General features: G+C 40.3%; 1 protein-coding gene across 1 annotated transcript in view; it reads left to right on the forward strand.

The window, feature by feature from the left end:
• ppargc1b (peroxisome proliferator-activated receptor gamma, coactivator 1 beta) overlaps window positions 1-12,170 on the forward strand; it is a 101,389-nt gene extending 89,219 nt beyond the window's left edge. Inside the window, exons 7-12 of the mRNA XM_023409538.2 lie at window positions 1,747-1,811; window positions 2,253-2,889; window positions 3,563-3,620; window positions 3,925-4,043; window positions 5,148-5,275; window positions 5,821-12,170. Coding sequence (XP_023265306.1) covers window positions 1,747-1,811; window positions 2,253-2,889; window positions 3,563-3,620; window positions 3,925-4,043; window positions 5,148-5,275; window positions 5,821-5,912 — 1,099 coding nt within the window. The 3' untranslated portion in view covers window positions 5,913-12,170. The remainder of the gene's footprint in view (window positions 1-1,746; window positions 1,812-2,252; window positions 2,890-3,562; window positions 3,621-3,924; window positions 4,044-5,147; window positions 5,276-5,820) is intronic.
• The last annotated feature ends 5,908 nt before the right edge of the window (window positions 12,171-18,078 follow it).

The following is an 18,078-nucleotide window of genomic DNA, read 5'->3' on the forward strand; positions in this document are numbered from 1 at the left end:
CACTGTCAGGTAACAGGTGTAAAGACCAAAGAGTATCTGCTTGTTTTAAAGGTCCCATATTTTACCCTTTTCCCGTGTTTTATTTGAGGTGTTGATCCATAAGAAGATATATTTGTGGTTTTAAGAACCAAAAATCATCTCAATTCAGTTTTACATCTCCTCTCTCAGGCTTCTCCCTGGAGCTCTAGCAACAACAGGTCGGTGAGCCAATGAGAAGAGAGGAGGCTCTGAGCCGCTCTGCTGATTGGCTGACTGTTTTCTGAGTGATCGAATAAAAATATAGCAGATTTCAGGTTAACACTGAGAGAAATTTTATAGTACTGTCCAGGTCCCCAGTATTTGTACATGTACTTAAATACATAGTGTAACAGTAGAACATGGCCTGGCTCTTTCCAGGCAGTTTCCCCACTTTCTGTCATGTAAATGTAAAATGCATTCAGTTGAGAGCTGCTGTTCCACATTGCTGAGGAACATGCGTTCAACAGAGTTGTTTATTTATGAGTGCTGAGTGAGAGACAGATTCCATTAAGAAGCATGATTGCTTCAGCTTTACTAATCTATTGCCTATAAACATGCACATTACTGAGTTAATCACATTTGCTGTCATTTTTCTTAAATTGAGCACTAATTGATTTGATCCTATAGGGGTTTTTAATTTATTGTCTCAGTTATGTAATCGAATGCTTCATAATCTGGAATTAGTCCATAATTCATAAAACGGTTAAAGGAGTTCGGCCTGGGAAGTTGTTGTTGGCTCTAAGTTAAAACCACTGAAAGATGCTACGACACATTCAACTGAAACAAACCACACTACTACTCAGCAAACCAAAGTTTAACAGCACTATCTGAACTAGACTGGATTTTGAATCTCAAACCACACGAGAGTAACAATATGGAGAAAATGAGTGTCTTCCTGCTGCGTCATTAGTTAGGATCCTTTTTTAATGTATATCAGTGAGCATGGTTAGCAGAGATGTCATGTATAATCTCGTAACACTATTATATTCTGAATTTATACAAGATAAACCAGGCCTGAATTCAGCAATTTTATTCCAAGATCCCTAATGAACCAGGACCCCTGGCTGGCTTACTCAGATTTTAATCTGTACCAGACAGAGTGCCCTCACTGCTCTTACTTTTCTAAATTAACCTCCCCACCCATCCAGCCTCAAACGCTGGAACCTGTCCAGCTCCAACCAGTCAAAAAGCAGAATTGAGTTCCTGTACAAAACCCCTGGCGTCCGTCCATCTTCTAAATGAATCTGTCTTCTGAAGCACTGACTAAAAAAAGGAAAAAAGTTGTGTTTTTAAAAAAAAATTTATTCTGCTGTTCTCTGCGGAGGGTAAGTAATATCCCGCCTGAAGCCAATCCACTCGGCACTGCTCCTGCCTTTCATGGCAAGTGCAGAAACAGAAACAGACAGCCAGAAATAGAAAGCAGAAGAAGAATAGGGGAGAGGACAGCGGAGTACATATGGTTGTTGTGATAAGAAATGAGGAGCGCCGAGAAATGCCAGTAGCATTTACAGGGAGAAATATCATTCAAATTCAGCAGACATCAGCTGAAACTGTGCAGTTTTTATTTTAGGGGGAGAAAAAAAAGCTTTTACTGAGCCTCTTAAGGATGTTATTGGATTCCTGTTGACGTCAATGTTTGAAAAGTGCAATAGATTCCAACATGACACAGCAGTCTTTAATTTCTCTCTCTCCCGTTTTATCTCTGGTGTCTCTCCTCCATCACCACAGAGAATCCCAGTACAGCACCAAGTCTTTCGAGCAGACACTCAGTGTGGATCTGTGTGGAACGGCAGGTAAACACATCTCATGTTTACTCGTGTGTTTATTTGGATATACGCTGATTTCACCTGGTTACACTTGTTAGAGTGCAAATCTTTTTTCTTTTTTCTTTTCTGGAATAAGAAGTAACAGGTAGCCAGGCATCAAAACTGCTCAGAGCTGCAGATGCTGGAGTTAGATGTGGAAATCAATATCACTCTTAGTGTATGGTTAATATGAAGTTGTAGCTAACAGCCAGTTCACTTAACTTAGCATAAAGACTGAGAACTAGGGTAAAAAGCTAGTCTGGTTTTGTCCAGAGGAAACAAAATCTGCCTACCAGCACCTGGACGCTCTCTAATCAACATGCTATATCTCATTTGTTTAATCAAAACAAACACTGGTTATAATGCCGGACTTTCTTGGCAGGGTGTATTGTGTCCTGCTCATGTGTGTATCACTTACCTCCCCCTCAGGTCTTACCCCTCCCACCACCCCGCCTCACAAACCAGTGGAGGATGAGCTCTTCAAGCCGGCAGAGGGAGGAAAGGGCGGTGGAGGAGTGGGTGGCGGCAGCAGTGGCGATGGCGGAGGAGGTGGCAGCGAGTCTGTTCATCCGGCTTCAAACACTAACGTTGCCACCAAGGGCTCATCTTGGCTGAGCCGCGCCCACCACCAGCGGAAGCTTCCAGAGCAGACGGAGTTGTACGCCCAGCTGCGGCGCATGGGCCAGGCTGGCGACAGTGACACCCATCGCAGCTTTGGCGACCACGACTACTGCGCACTGAGCCTTGGGGAAAGCCGCAAGCGTAGTGCTGCCATGCTCGGCGCCATGTTGCAGGCACAAGGAGGGGCCGATGGAGTTGGCACCCTAGCACCCAAAGCAGCTGACGATCAGGTATCGGATGGGAAGGATAAGGGGGAGAGGCTGATGATGTCAGAGGTCGCGGAACTGAAGGAACAGCACACGACCTTGGTGATATCATCATCGCTGCCGTCAGACTGCCAGTCGGCGGCCTCGGAGGAAGAGGTGGAGCGCTCGTTGGCGTCTCGCTCACCCTCGCCCATCCTTCACCTGTGTCCAGACTCCCCCGCCAGCAAGACAGACTCCAGGTGAGACAGACAGACAAGTGTGAGAGGAGAGCGACAGAGATTAGATCAACAGTGAAATGTAGTGAGAAGTATCAGATTGAGGAAAACGACAAAAGCAGGAATATGGATAGAGACAATAAGAGCTGAAAATAGTATGAGAAGACACCTGAAGAGAGAGAGAGAGAGAACAATTCTGTATTATTCAAGGACATTTATACACTCTATCCAGGTGTGTGACTCTTTAGTGCAGTTTCTCAGCATATTGTACCACATAAGGCAAACCAGCTGCCTCCCAACACAGCCTCAACAATCTTGTGCTGCTAGCAAAGGCAGGGCTAAAAGTAGCCTCTGCACATTCGTAGTAGAAGAATAACTAAAAAAGGTGTTTCAAATCTTGTTTTGGGACAGTCATCAAACTCTTTAAGCAGTTTTTTTTTTTTTTTCAAATTTCAAGTTTTGGCTCAGCTCATTTAAACAGCCTGATTTTGTTAGTTCAAAATATTTGCTCAGTAGAACAAGATGGTTGACACTTGCCTGCAAGGACTTTGCTGCAGTCAGTGAAAAGAAAGTCTCCCTTTTTTTTGCTGCAGTTCACCTGTTTCCTCATGTCTGACATTTCAGTTTCACCTTGTGTATGTCCTTATCTCACTTCTTATCCTCTCTCTCTCCCCTTTTCTTCCTCGGCCTCCTTTAGTGAGAACTCAGAGATCTGTCCCGATGACAAGCAGAGGAACAAAGCCAAGTCTGACGAGGTACAGAGAACATTCACTCTCTACAGTCTCCTGCATACTGCAATACTATAGAGTTAAAGAAACATTCATTCAGAAACATCCAAAGATAAACACACATACACAAACTGATTAGCTATAATGTATCTTACATGCAGGATCAGAATCAGAGACTGCATATAAATGAACACAGGGGCATCAGGAGTGTCTGAAGTGTTGAGCTTCAGGATGCTGCCCTACACTCCGCCTTCCTGCTTCAGTTTCCATGTCTATCTGTATTCTGTATTGTCCTTTGTCCTCACTGTTGCCATGGTTTCCCTGTTGCCAGGACAACTGCCAGGTGTTTTACATCCACAACCTGCCGAGCAGCGTGACCCAGAACATGCTGAGGAAACGCTTCCAGGTTTTCGGCAAAGCAGAGGACTGCAAAGTCATCATCTGCAACGAGTAAGTGTCCTGATCTGGATTCCTCGATCTGAAAGGAAGCCGCATGGGAACTTTTTTTTTTTTTTTTTAAGAGACAGCAAACCTAGTTTTTGTGCTATGGGTTTCAGCGTGTATAAGAAAGTTGCACAGTATGTTTAAAATGTGGCCTTTATAAACAGATGGAAGTATTGAAGTGTCATTAACCTATAGGCTACCAGATTGAAATGTTAGTGATAGAATTGAGTTACTGGGGTTCGTCATCAGACTCATCCAAATCTTTTTTTTTTTTTTTTTAAAGAATGTGCTGCAAACATTTTAAATTCTTCAGAAGGACTGAAAATCACAAACTTTCACAATTTGTTGGAACAAAATGTTTAAATCTTTAGTATCCACATTGTGATGATTACTGCAGCAGTTCAAGCCTCCAGTGTTCCTGTTTTTGTTCACATGCTGAGTCATCATTTCATCTGACTATTTTCAATCCAATTCAGTCAAGTGATTGCTAAGCAGTGATGCATGTAGCACTGACAGCAGCCTCAGGTTCCACACTTTCTTGTGTATGTGTAGCTTCAACAGCTAGATAGTGGCCAGGAATAGTGATACTATTTCCCTTGACCTAGGCACTGAACCGGAATTGGTCCTTAAGCTTTGTACTGTTGCTGACCACTGCTCCTAAATATTTAGGATAGGTCAATTACAGAGGATAAATGTTACCTTGGGGACTAATTAAATATGACTTTTAAAAGTTGAAGATAATAAGGGTGCCCTCTTCTTGTGGCGGACAAATCTTTTTAGAATACCATTTAGAGTATTGGTTATTTTTGTCCTTCTTGTTTGCCCTTTCACTTATTTTAGACATTTGTTCTGACATATGCTTGGTGTAGCATACAAAACAGACATCAGTCCAAGAACAGATCAGATCAGTAATCAAGGTGTTTTTGGTTTCATGTCCTCTCCTGTATTAGAACATTTCAGTCCAATTATCCTTTAAATGTTCAGAATGAGTATCATTGGTTTAGCATTCTTCATCTCTACTTATGCAAGTGTGTACCTGTTCCATCTCCTCAAAAGCAAAGTGTCATTAATGTAATGCATGTGTCTGTCTCTCTACCTGTCCGGTTGTAGGGAGCGCTGTGGGGTGATAAAGATTCGCCAGTCAGGGGTTCAAAGGCACTGGAGAGAACGGGAGACCGTTTTCCAGAATGGACCTGCAGGCTTAAGGAGGCTGACAAGAAAACGCTACATAGACCTTGGTAATGAACACACACACACATACACAATGAAAGGGTTAAATAGACTCAAATAGTAAATGAGCATCACCTGAAAAACGGGCAACTTTGGCAGCTTCTAGTGGCTGTCCTATAATTTTCTGTTGTCAGTTAGCTTTAGCCCGTTGTTGCAACATTAAATCCAAACTGAACTGTGTCCAAAGGTTTTCAGATCTCCAAGAGTTGCATCAGTACAGCACTGTCAACCAAAAATGAAGGTTAATATCACAAAGCATAAATTGGCACAACTGAATTAATTTCTATTGCAAAATACATTGTGCTGGAAGCTTTTTGGCAAGGTTGTGACTACCGTGAATACCATGTGCACTAGCTATTTTTATTTGTGACAAAATAGATTTTTGCAATTTTGCATGTTACAATTCACCAAAGTTGAAGTCTACGCAAAGGCACCATGCAAGTTTACTTTGCTCCATACACAGTCCATCTGAAATTGTACTTGAAGACTGAGAGGAATGTATTCTACATTGACTTCTTGTGTTTGACTAGGCCCTTGTTTTTCTTTCTTTTAGATGAGGCAGGTCCGGGCCCTGTCAAGAGCAAGTACGATGCACTGGACTTTGACACTCTGCTGAAGGAGGCCCAGAAGTCCCTGCACCGCTGACAGTACAGCACCCCTGACTGGCCAGCCTTAGTAAACCACAGCAACACCCCTCCGACTACACGGCTCTGCCCTCAGACAGGCCTCTCAGTACCTCCATGCAAGGCAACCTCGCAAAATGTTTACATTTTTACCATTGGAACAAAGTAACGATAAGGACCTTGTTGTTTTTTAAGTTTCTTTCACCGGAGGATACTGCTTAAAAACGAGGAAGCCACTGGGAGTCTGGATGAGTTATGAGACAATGGAGGAAATAGGACATTTAACAGCAATGGTACAACAACTACACATGATAATGATACAGTTCTCTGCTGAACAACAATAACAACAAAGCTGCTTCCTGTCTGTGTTGGTGACATCATCGCCCCGCCTTGGAAGCACAGGTGTGAAAGACTTCTGTAGCAAAATACTTGCTATCCCTGCGTTGCGTTGGTCGTCGTGGTGTGTGTTTCTGCGTGTGCGTGTTCTTTGTTCTGTTTGTTTTGTAAAAAAAAAGAAAAACCTCCCTCTTTCCGGCCAGGGGTGGTGAACCTGCAAGCTGTGTTCGCCCTGAAGTTGTGTGGTTGTGTAACCAGAAAAAAAAAACAAAAAAAAAAAAACCCTGCTTTGTTTTAGCGAAAAATTGTGGATGTTATAAATTTTAAAATCTATTGTGTGTGTGTTATGGACAAAGAATATAACAAAACACATTTAACGTAATCATTTGATGACTGATAAAGTTTACAAATCTAAAATGAAGAAGAAAAAAATCATGTTTTTTTCTTTTTTGTAATTGTAGTGCTTCCTTGATTTGATCTATGCACTGTAAGGAGGTAAATGTCTCCGCTGTCCTCCACTTTCCCCCTTTGACTCTTGTCTCTAACTCTGCCATGCTGACTATTTTGGTTTCTGCTACTGGCTGCTGCAGGCTCTGTTTAATAGGCGCTTTGTTCATCAAGATCCCAACTTGGATTTGGGAAAAATTTTACCTCAAAATTCTTTCCAACCAATTCAGACTAGAGTGGTTACTAGAAAAGCGCTTATCTTGAATGTTGCACATGTGAATAGGCCAAATAAGCTAAAATAAAATAACCTTGGCTAGTCTGCTGACGATGTCAAATTTCCTATGACATGACTGTAGTGGGTCAAAAAGCCTAAAAATGTTCACTGCTTTTTTTAAAGAAAATCCATTGGTTTTTGGTTAGTGTTAGAAATAAGGGTTGGGGTAAGAAAGGGTTCAGTCGGGATTGGATTGGGATAAAGTTAGGGTTACAGGAAAGGTGTAAATGTACCAAAACTGGTGATGGAACACCAATGCTGCACTAATTAGTAACACTATCAACATAGTTACCAGCAGCAAATTTCTTCTGTTCACCAGTCTTTGAACCACTGAAGCGTTTTTCAGTAAAAACGGTCGGTTTTTACAGAACAGTCGTGCTTCATCTGCTGATACCAGGTAAATTTCTTCCTCATCTAGATGGGTCTTGATGCATCTTTGATAGGGTCCCACTGAACATTTGTCCAATAAAGGCTGCAGCCTAATGACAACCCCCACCCCCCGAATGCCACAGCCAATGCAACAGTTACTGTTTACATTTGGACTGAAGCAAGCAGGACTTAAATGGGGAAATAAAGACGGTAGCAGTTGGCGCTTTTATACCATCCTCGGTATGACTTCATCACATCTTCACTTTGTCGAGACCATCCCAGTCCAACCTTCTTTCATGCAAAGTTCATTACAGGGCCAAGAACTGTAAATGGGATTCAACTATTTGGATTATCCACAAATCCTTCTTTTTTTTTTCCTGTGACATTGGCACTTGACATTGGGTTTCAAAAGTATGAACCAATTTGCTGTCCACCCATGGAACATAGATGAATCTGTTGGTTCAAGTGGAATGTATTTAAGAATCTGAATGTAATAATTGTGTTTCCCCATTTCTGCTTGCCCCAAGATTGTGGAGCTTTTTGGTGCTTTAAAGATAGACTTGCTTAGTCATCCAGTTGACTGCATGTGACCAACTCTAGCTTGAGGTGCAGTCTGGGTAGCGCCTAATTTACATTCCTGACACAGCCAGTAGCACCCACCGTCAAAAGGGAGAGAGCCTCCGAGCCTGCCAATCTGGTGGCACCAAACCGCCACCTACAACACAGCCAGGGAACGAGCAAGGGATGGGCTTGAAAGTAATGAAAAGAGCAATCGGCCAAGGATCCGATTTCTCGTCCAGGAGGTACTGTATCAGCTGAGCATCTCTACCTCACATCCATCCATCCTTGCTCCCCTGTCTTTTTATTTCCTTGATCTACTGGATGCTCTCCCCCTACTCTTTTATGTCTCTCACTCTTTGTTTCATTTTTTTGTCGGAAGTGTTCTCTGTGTGAGGTTTTCCCCAACGGGTGGGCAATTATAGGTAGTATGGGGGGGGTTTGCGTTTGATTTTTTTATACTATGACTCCTCTACCACTAAGTCCCTTGTAAGGGGAATAATCTATCTTCTCTCTAACTGTATCCTTCGCTTGCCTCATAATGGTTTTAAGCGTGTCCGTTTCTTGGAGTCTCAATCGTGTGTCCTTGTGAGTGTTTTGTCTTTGTCTCGTGTTTGAGTCGGACACTGCTGACGCTTGCGGGTTGGTGAGGAGGGGTTAGGAGGGGTTGAACGGTGGCTTGGTGGTTGGTTAGTCCTTGAGTGCGCTTGGAGGGGAAGATTCCTAATCTTTGCCCCCATTTTCTTCTTTTCTTCAGGGACACGCCATTCCTCCTGGTTTCCCTGTTCCTCCTCTCGTTGACTAGGAATTTCAATAAAATGCAGCCCGACTCTTCCTCTATCTCTAACTCTGTCACTTTCTGGCTACGTGGGTTCAAGGCCTTGTTTCCAGGTCTTCTCCAAACCCTGCTAAACTCCCCGCTTTTTAACAAATGATCCCCATTTCTCCTCTTCCTTCTTCTTTCGCTATCTAATCAACTCCTTGGTAACACACACAAAAAATTGAATGTTTACATCACTCGATTCTCCTTTGACTTTATTAGGAACGCACACTAAGTACAAAGGCGCCTTATTCAGTGTTTTAAAAAAATAACAGCAAGTGAAGTGGCCTAGAAGGATGGACCCTCTCCAGGCTCACTGGTATCCAAAACTAACAAAAACAATTTAGTGCTATACATACTGATTAAGAAACAAGGTGTCGGGAAAAAAAAAAAAAAAAAAAAATTGAAATTGTAACAAAACTAATCGCGAACAACTGAATGAGTATTTGTGCTTAGTATGTATACTACTAAAAAGTGAGAGAATGTGCTGGTTTACATATAAAAAAAAGAAAATCTATTATATGAATATATAATGTGTATATAGCACTATGCCTCGTTGTAAACATAAAATGTATTGTGTGTTTTTTTTTTTTTGTTTGTTTTGGTTTTTTTTTTTAAAGGTGGCGGGTCACAGTTGATTGCTAATCAGACAGGAGACGGTCAGGTCGCTTTCGTTCCACTGAGTTATGTTTGTTCAGTGCAGGGAGGAAATGAAGGGAAAAAAATTTACGTTGAAATGACTTCACCCAAAGTCCAACACTGTTGTAAAAGACAAAAAAGATATAAGTATCCCTTTAGACTATCACACTAGAAGGTTCTATTTCTTTGCTGTTTTGAAATGACTAATTATTTTTGATGATTTTTATTTCTGTTTCCTTAAAAAGCAATTTGAGATGCAATACATAATAATCTTATCTTTAAGACAGCCTTTCCGAAAAACTGAGGTAATAATGTACAGTGTATGTTGGTTGTTGAACTACAACACGGGCGATCTTTGAGCTGCAGATTCAATAGGCTACTATACTGTATGTAGACTGCTGTTAAATGCAAAAAAAAAAAATCATAAAAACAAATTACAGGAAGAATGTGGTCAGTCACGTCGTAAACACATAACACGTATACAAAACAAATTGTACTAATATACTCTTGCACAAAATAACGTCCCAAGTAGTGAAATAACTTCACAATATTTTCTTCTCATTGAAAGGAAGCTGTTGTAACTATGTTATTACCACATTTTGATGGTGCACAGGTTTGCTAAAATCTGAGTTGCAATGGACGTTTGTATTACAGTATCAGCTAATAATTATACATGTATGACTCCGGTAAAGGAATGCGGGAGGGAGGAAAAAAAGAAAAAAGAAAGTTGTCGCTGGTTTGACCCCGTTAAATAATTTCAGACTACTTGAGACAGACAAGGTAGACACTGTAGAAATCCCAGTGTCACTGCTGCACCTTTCCTTCATCCCCAAAAAGGAAGAATTTGGATTAAATCAATTACTATAAAATTCAAGTTACAGTAGTATATTATGGTCCAGAGTAGTTTTACACTGAAACAACGTAAGAGGAAGTTAAAGGTTGCACGTTAAGGGTGTGAACCAGAGGACAAATGTATCTTCCAACCTATGTGGAAAGTTTTACAATTTTGGTTTTTTTTTTTGGTTTTTTTTTTACTGATGACCAAAATTTTACCTTAAAATGCCTTTAGATAGCAAGTTAAGCTTGTAATGGCAAACATTTTATGTGGGAAAAACTAGTTCCTGTTTGACCTGTTGCTTTATCCTTTTTAGAGGAGAAACATACAGTTTCTACATCCAAAATAATCCAAAATTTAGACTTTCACTTATCTGAGGAAATCTTGAGACATCAGCATATGGTGGGATTTCTACAGTGGCTGCCGCTGTGCCTGTGAGGGTACCTCCTTTGTTATAGAGGTGAATGACATCGAAACAACCCCATTTTTCATCATGGCAAGCCTTAAAAATCAATCGGGGTGGAAAACGAAGCTACCACTAGCTTTTAGTATTACCGTTTCAACTCCTTTCCAATCCATCTATTATTAAATAATTACTGACGTAATTAAAACTTTTTTCAATAGCCATATTATAAAAAGGTATATACATATATATGAATATATATTTGTGTGTTTGTGTAGATATCTAGATGATTATATACTTTCTTATAGAAAACTTTGATGTTGACCATTCTCCTCAGTGTTTTGAGAACACGTTGACACATTTCAACATAATACCGCTGTCCACTTGGTCTAGGTCCTAGGTCAATGGGCAACGAATCCAAATAAAAAAGAAATGTTTAAAAAAAATAAAATAAAAAAAATTATAAAAAACAAAAAAAAACTTCCAAAGGGAATTACCCTCATCAGAATGCAATACCTTTCTTTCCACTATTCATTTCAGAAAAATGGAAAATGGCAAGAAAACCATAAAACTTGATAGATGAGTTGACCAAAAAGAAAAAATTCAACTATAAAGAGCGTGGCTCGTGATGGCTCGCAGAAAAAATGTGACGTTTTCGGCAGCCACGTCAGATTCAGTTTTATAGATTTCATCTTTCCAATGCCATGGCCCACAAAAACACTTCCTTCTTTTTTTTTTTTTATGTCACTCGCTGTTTCTTTAGTTCAGAAAACAATGTATCTGTCAGCTAGCTACACCATCAAATTAGCCCCTAACAGGACAGGAGTGCTTGCAATACCGGCCCGATTCCGGCCTCAGATTCCACTTCCGTTGTTTGATCTGTAAATGGTTGTGTCACATTTCATCATCAACAGTTGTACAATACACATAAACTAATGGGTAATCTTTCAAACTTGATGGCAACAGTGATGTCAAATAGGCACTTAATAGGGAATGCAAACTGTCAAAATCTGCTAAATGTGAGTGGGTGTTTTTTTTGGTGGAAGAAAATATTTTGACATAAGGGCATACATTGTTTTTGTTGTTTTTCATTACTATTGATTTCATCGTCTATTTACATCTAATGACTATCAAATTCACATAAATGATTTTTTTTCTTTTTTAACTTAGTTTTTGGTAAAACAAAAAAGGTAAATACTGCTAGTGAGATTTTATATTTTTACATATGTTGGTTTTATTTTGCGTTTCTTCTTTTTTTATTTATACGCCACTTAGTTTGGATGTCTTTAAATTGTGTTTTTTTTTTCTTCGTTTTGTGTGATTTCATATGTCTTGAGAATGTGGAGACAAAGGCATTTCAGTATTTTTGAATTGTTAAAATCTAGTTTCATAGAAGCGGAAGTATCTGATGTTATAAATTATATTTTAATTCATGTAAATAGTTTAAAACAGAAGACTATGGCTTCCTTTTAAACTGAATACATTTCTCTTCAGAGATTGTTTACATTATGAAACTGTAGAGATGTGCTCCTCATATACTGTATAAAGTACATATATTCATTGATTTGCCTCCAAAAAATAAAATCCTAATGAACAGCATTCTTTCAACTAATGTGGTTATTGTGAGAAAAAAAAAGAAAAAAAGGTTTTTAGAGATGGGTTGATTATGTTTAAGCTCACGTTTGACCATATTTACTGTCGACATCAAAAGAAAGCTAACAGGACATTTTGGGGTTTCTTCCTCACGGTACTGAGGCTGTTGCTACGAGCTACGAGCCATCAAGGTCTTTGTATAAGCAAAGCGAGAGTTGTGAATGTCCTTATTCACCACCAAAGTTGACCCTTGTCTCCAATCCTGTTTGTGATACTCATGGACAGGATCTCAAAGGGCAGCCAGGGTGAGGACAATATCCAGTTTGGGAGCCTCAGAATTGTGTCTCTGCTATTTGCAGATGATGTGGTTCTGTTGTCTTGGCACCATGTTCACAAGTGATGGAGTGCGAGATGGTCAGCTGGATCGGTGCAGCGTCAGCAATAATGCAGATGTTGTGCCAGATCGTTGTGGTAAAGAGGGAGCTGAACCAAAAGGCAAAGCTTTCAATTTAACAGTTGATATAGGTTTCGACCCTCACCTCTGGCCATGAACTGGGTAGTGACCAAAAGGATAGGATCATGAATACAAGCGGCCCCAATGAGTTTCTTCTGTAGGGTCTCTGGACTCAGCCTTAGAGATAGGGTAAGCCCGAAGTAGAGCAACTGCTCCTTTGTGTCAAAAGGTGCCAGTGGAGGTAGTTCAAGCATCTGATCAGGATCTCTCCTGGGTACCTTCCTTTGGAGGTTTCTGGACACTGACATTTCACTTACGTCAGCTTACTACTGAAGACAGTATTGACAAATTGAGTAGCTGCTTTAAATATGAAATGTTTCAACAGGTATTTGTGCTATAGTTTCCAATGTCTGCAATATGGCAGTAAAAATTTACTCACTGCACTTTAAAAGCCTGCATTTTTCTTTCTTATTTATATAGGGTTTGGGTTCAACTATGTTGAAATGCTTTATGTTGCTGGCACTTGCTGCTGCAAACAAATCATCTTGCTCACTGTGATCAGTCACAAAAACAAATGTCAGTTTCTGGTAGCAGTTACTCATCTTTAGACACAGTTTGAAACTGTCATGTCTTGTGTCTTTCATGAGTGTTATTTATGTGTGTTTGAATACAGCTGGGCGTTGGCATGTTTACACAAGACGGAATGTATTGTATGGCTGCTGTGATCGACCTATCCATGCTGTGGAGAGGTTCAGCTTCACAAAGCCATATGCTCTGCTGCCTGTGTTCACACATTAATGGGCACTCCCTCTTTCTAGTCTACCCCTGGTTAAACAGCACCCTATTAAGAGGCCGCTGGCAATTTTCCGCCTGGCTAGACTGTGATTCACATGTCACTGACTGCACTGATGATGTCTGTACATGGGACATCACTTTATGAGCACTGCTGTACGGATGGTCTCTTTTCCTCTGTCACATCCACACCAGCAAAAGCACATGGGAGCATTTTATGTTTCACAAAGCCCTGAGGCTATGAAGATAAAAAAAATAAAATAAAAAATCTGAATGTACCAAACCAAACATCAATTATGTTCCTTCTGTGAGGCAAACAGCACTCTCTCTTGGTCAACTACTAGGGGCCATAGCAGTCTGCATTATGCTGATTTTCTGCCAGGTTGGGATGCCAAAGTTCAACTACATTAGTCTCTGACCCCAAATAGGATGTCCTCCACATCACAACAAGTGCATTCATCCAAAATAAAAAAGTCTCTAACTCTGCTCTTGTCTCTCCCATCTCAAGCATGGAGCAATATATCAGTGATGACAAGGATACTAGCTATTCCCTCTTGCATGTTTGGTCTGAAACCAGCATAAGATTGGCACAGATAGTTGCATCCAGGTCCAAACTAACTACAGCAAATGATGACAAAACATAAAACCACATAAAGCCATTTTTGAACACAGCGAAACAGAAGGAACTCACACAGCCAGAAGTCACACAGCAGCATGAGCATCCCACTGGAGTTATGTTTCTGACAACTTGATGAATGTAATAATTTGTCTCCCCTTAGCTCTAATTGTCTTTCTTTCTTCACTAGCTAGTTGCTAACTTTGTCTTTTTGTCCTTTGGTGGTGGTCAGCTAGTGTCAAGTGGGTTTAATAGGTGGTTAGAGCAGTGGTTCTCAAATATTTTCACATCAAGGACCCCTAAACTGACACAAATTAGACCACAGACTCCCATCTGATAATATCTTTACTTTTTTATGTTTTATTACAGAAAGAGTTTGAAACCCATGACCAAAATAGTCATACATTCTGTCATTGTGTTACTTGTGGACAGAAATATAGTGAAAACAAATGATTCCCCTTTTTGCTGGGGAAATTAAACATTTAGCTGAAAGCAGCTAAAATGTGCAGATCTATAGATTATCAATGCTAACGCCTGGTTGGTTTGGCACAACGACCGTTTTAACACAACACATCAGTCACTTCAGCTTCTTATATCTGAAATCTCTTTCTTTTGATCGCTACCCAGAGCTCATGACCACAGGTGAGAGTTGGAGCATTCACATTCTGACTCCAGCTTCTTTCCTTCCACCATGACAGTCTGGTGAAATCTCAAGGTACAATCTAACCCTCTACTGGGAACAAGACTCCAAAACACTTAATCACTTTCACTTGGGGCAGAGACTCCCTCCTTATCCTCATACAACTGACTCTCATCCCACCTGCTTCTCATTTTGACTACCCATCGACACAGTGCACACTTCGGGTCGCAGTCCAGTGAAGCCAGCAGAACCACATCATTTGCAAAAAGCAAAGATACAACCCCGAGATTAGGAAAGCATGAACCCTCTCCACTCCTTGGCTGAGATGGAAGAGATTCTGTCCATGAATATCATAAACAGAATCTGTGACCAGGAACAGCCTCAGCAGAGCCTGCTGCTCACTTTGAAAGCGCTCGGCTTACTTTGGAGAACGCAAACACAGCTCTTACGTTTTTAAAGATGGACCAGTGACTCATAGCAACACACCCAACAATCTATAAACCTGCTGTATCGCCAAGACACAAGTACTGTAATACAAGGTTGTTGTATTAAGCTGCACAAGTTAAAGCTAGGTTTCCCGAAGAAGTCCCAACGTGGTGTATGAACTCACATTATAAACTTCTAACTACAGTCATTTATTCCTGTGTAGTTAAACATTTCTCCAGTCAATGCAGCCAATTTGCAAAGCATTAACTTCTTTTTTTTTTTTTTTTATAAACTTTGGTGATTAATTGTTCAGCTCAAAGCCAGAGGAGAAAGCAGACGATTAGAAATCATCCTGTCAGCCATTTCCTGTCCTGCTGTCCTCTGTTTGGTTGTTTCTGTGGGGCAGTCGTGACTGCAGCAAACAGAGCTGCTCTGCAGTGCAGTGCAGAGTTATTACACACACACAGTGTCGTCCCCATGAGCTTCAGCTTAACTCTGACAGGGACAGCAGGACAAGACACGACCGCCCACCATGAACCTCATATCTTCTGTTTATTTGTTCCAGTTCCTCATGTTGAGGCTGAAAGTCAAAGTTTGTTTTTCAGTTTTATGTAAATCACATTATGGCTTAAGTTGAGATATATTCAAAATACCTATGGCCATCCGAATCAAATTCAAATCACTATTGCTGCCTTCAAAGCGACTTCCAGGTCTGCACCCATCTACTTGAACTCAATCACAGAGTCTTAGGCTCCTTCTCAGCCACTGCGTTCCTCCAAAGAATGTCGTCTGGCAATGCATCCTTGCACACAAGGCAGGCACACAGTCCAGACTGTTCTCGTCTGTGGTTCCCTGATGGCGGAACAAGCTACTGAATGCTATTAGAGCAGGAGCGTACATTTCTATCTTCAAGAATCTCTTGAGGACTCATCTCTTCAGAGATCCCCTCCTCTCCTAAACACCCTAATATGCCTAACTAGCACTTACTATGCAATTTTGGTGCACTTCTTTATTTTGATTTCTTTGCACTTATTAAATAGATGTAGTACTTAGTACTTTGACCAAGGTCTCCTACTGCACTGGAGCCTCAGGGATGTCCCTCAATTGTAAGTCACCCTGGATAAAAACGCCAAATGAGTAAATGTAAATGTGTTTTATTTTATATTGTTGCGTTTTATGTTTCAGGTGTTTCAGAGTTTTATTTGTCACATGCCAAGGTAAAATGTACAGTAAGCAAAGCAGTGAAATAAGGGTCAGAATCAGCAGCAGGGCAGTATGTGTGAAATTGTAAAAATAAAAAATAAATGAATATTAATTTTTTAGATATTATGAAAAATATCACATGTGGACGGAAATATCGCGATTTTCGATATTATCGAATATCAGCCCAAGCCTGCTTGACAACAAGAGGGAAAGTCAGCATTACTTTGTGCAGCGCTACCAAGTGGAAAGTAAGAAGAAATGAATAAAAATATGGAGCCATGGAGCCACAGATGGCTGGCAGATGTAGACAGTATGGTCTGTTCTGCAGTGTAAATCAATTTTTTATCTCAGCAGTCTAAGCCAAGACTTTAGCCATAACATGTCAAATACAACTTCAGTAATATTAAAACAAGCTCACTACAGTTTATAAAAGCATCTTTTGACAGCGGCCTTGATAGAAATTGGACTGTGGAATTACCAAAACTTGAGACAGCCAAGATTTCGACATTCCAGAAATCCAACCAGTTGTCCGAGAGCCAAATCACTGATGATTCAAGCAATTAGTCAGACAAACAACAACTGACATGGCAGAAATTTGGCCCGTTTCTGAAATTAGTCGGGGGCAACTAATTTGGTGCTAAAATCTGGCTTAATCCGTACAGTGGCATATTCCCAGTTTTCTCATTACTCTCAATAGTAAAGATTAAATTTATTGTTTGTTCATTCCTCACTGTATGACTGAAAAAGCTGATTGGTGAAACTTGGGAGTCTGAATGGATTTCAGTATTTGGGAAAATATGCTGCTTGGCTAAAGGGCATAGAAACATCATTTGTAAGATGAGAAAGAAACTACATCTGATTTGCCCTCATGTCTGCTGCGTGGTAAATACTTTTCTTCAGTACTTAGCACCGACCAGTGAGTTGACGGTCTTCTGTTGGTAAACATCTCTCTAATCTCAGAAACTCAAAGCGACAACGATGATTTTTTTTGCCATTTGCTGAAATAAATTTTGATATTATTCATTCTGCCATTTTTTGCTGCATTTTTAGACAGATTAACTCAAGACAAATTCTCAAAACCAATTAAGCGTGTTTTAAATGTGTATTGTATTAAAGTCATCTTAGAAATGAGGTCAGCGCTCAGCCACAGTGAGCAGCGTCTCTGCGAACGTCAACTGAGCTCAGACAGCAAACATTACACACTGCAGAGTTACTTCAGGTCAAAGGTCACCTTGTGCAACACGATGATAACTGTTGCATTCAGTGGATGCTGACTCCATGTGACAAATATGCACAAACTGATGACTTACAACTACTGAACTCACTGAACATGCTGGTCTGCTTGCATCTATTTTGTTGCTGTCCACTTTTCTACCTTTCACATGTTTTTATTCTACTGTTTATCTGTAATATTTATCTTTAGCCTCAGGAAAAAAAGATATTAAACCCATACCTGGTTAAATAATATAAATAATAATGCATATATAGTGTATAATTCAGGAATGTGTTTTCTTCTACCTAGAAATCATATTATCTTTAAAACCTCCTGTGGGGATTTTGATCGTAAGCTGGAGAACAGCAGTGTTTGGTGTTATATCACTGAACAGATGCAAGCACATTCACTGCGTTGCAGTTCGTGATACTGTTGATTTCTTCAAACATCCTGCAGCCTCTTAACTGTCCTCATGAGACATGTTGATACACGCGGATACGTCACTGGAGTGATTTGTCTCGCTTTTCTGCCTGTGTTAAAGAAAGAAAACTGTCATGTCATTGTGTCCTC

This window comes from Seriola lalandi, unplaced genomic scaffold (genome assembly GCF_002814215.2).
Source record: "Seriola lalandi dorsalis isolate HSWRI2012SDOR001 ecotype SW California unplaced genomic scaffold, Sedor1 jcf7180002054397, whole genome shotgun sequence".
NCBI classification, from domain to species: Eukaryota; Metazoa; Chordata; class Actinopteri; order Carangiformes; family Carangidae; genus Seriola; species Seriola lalandi.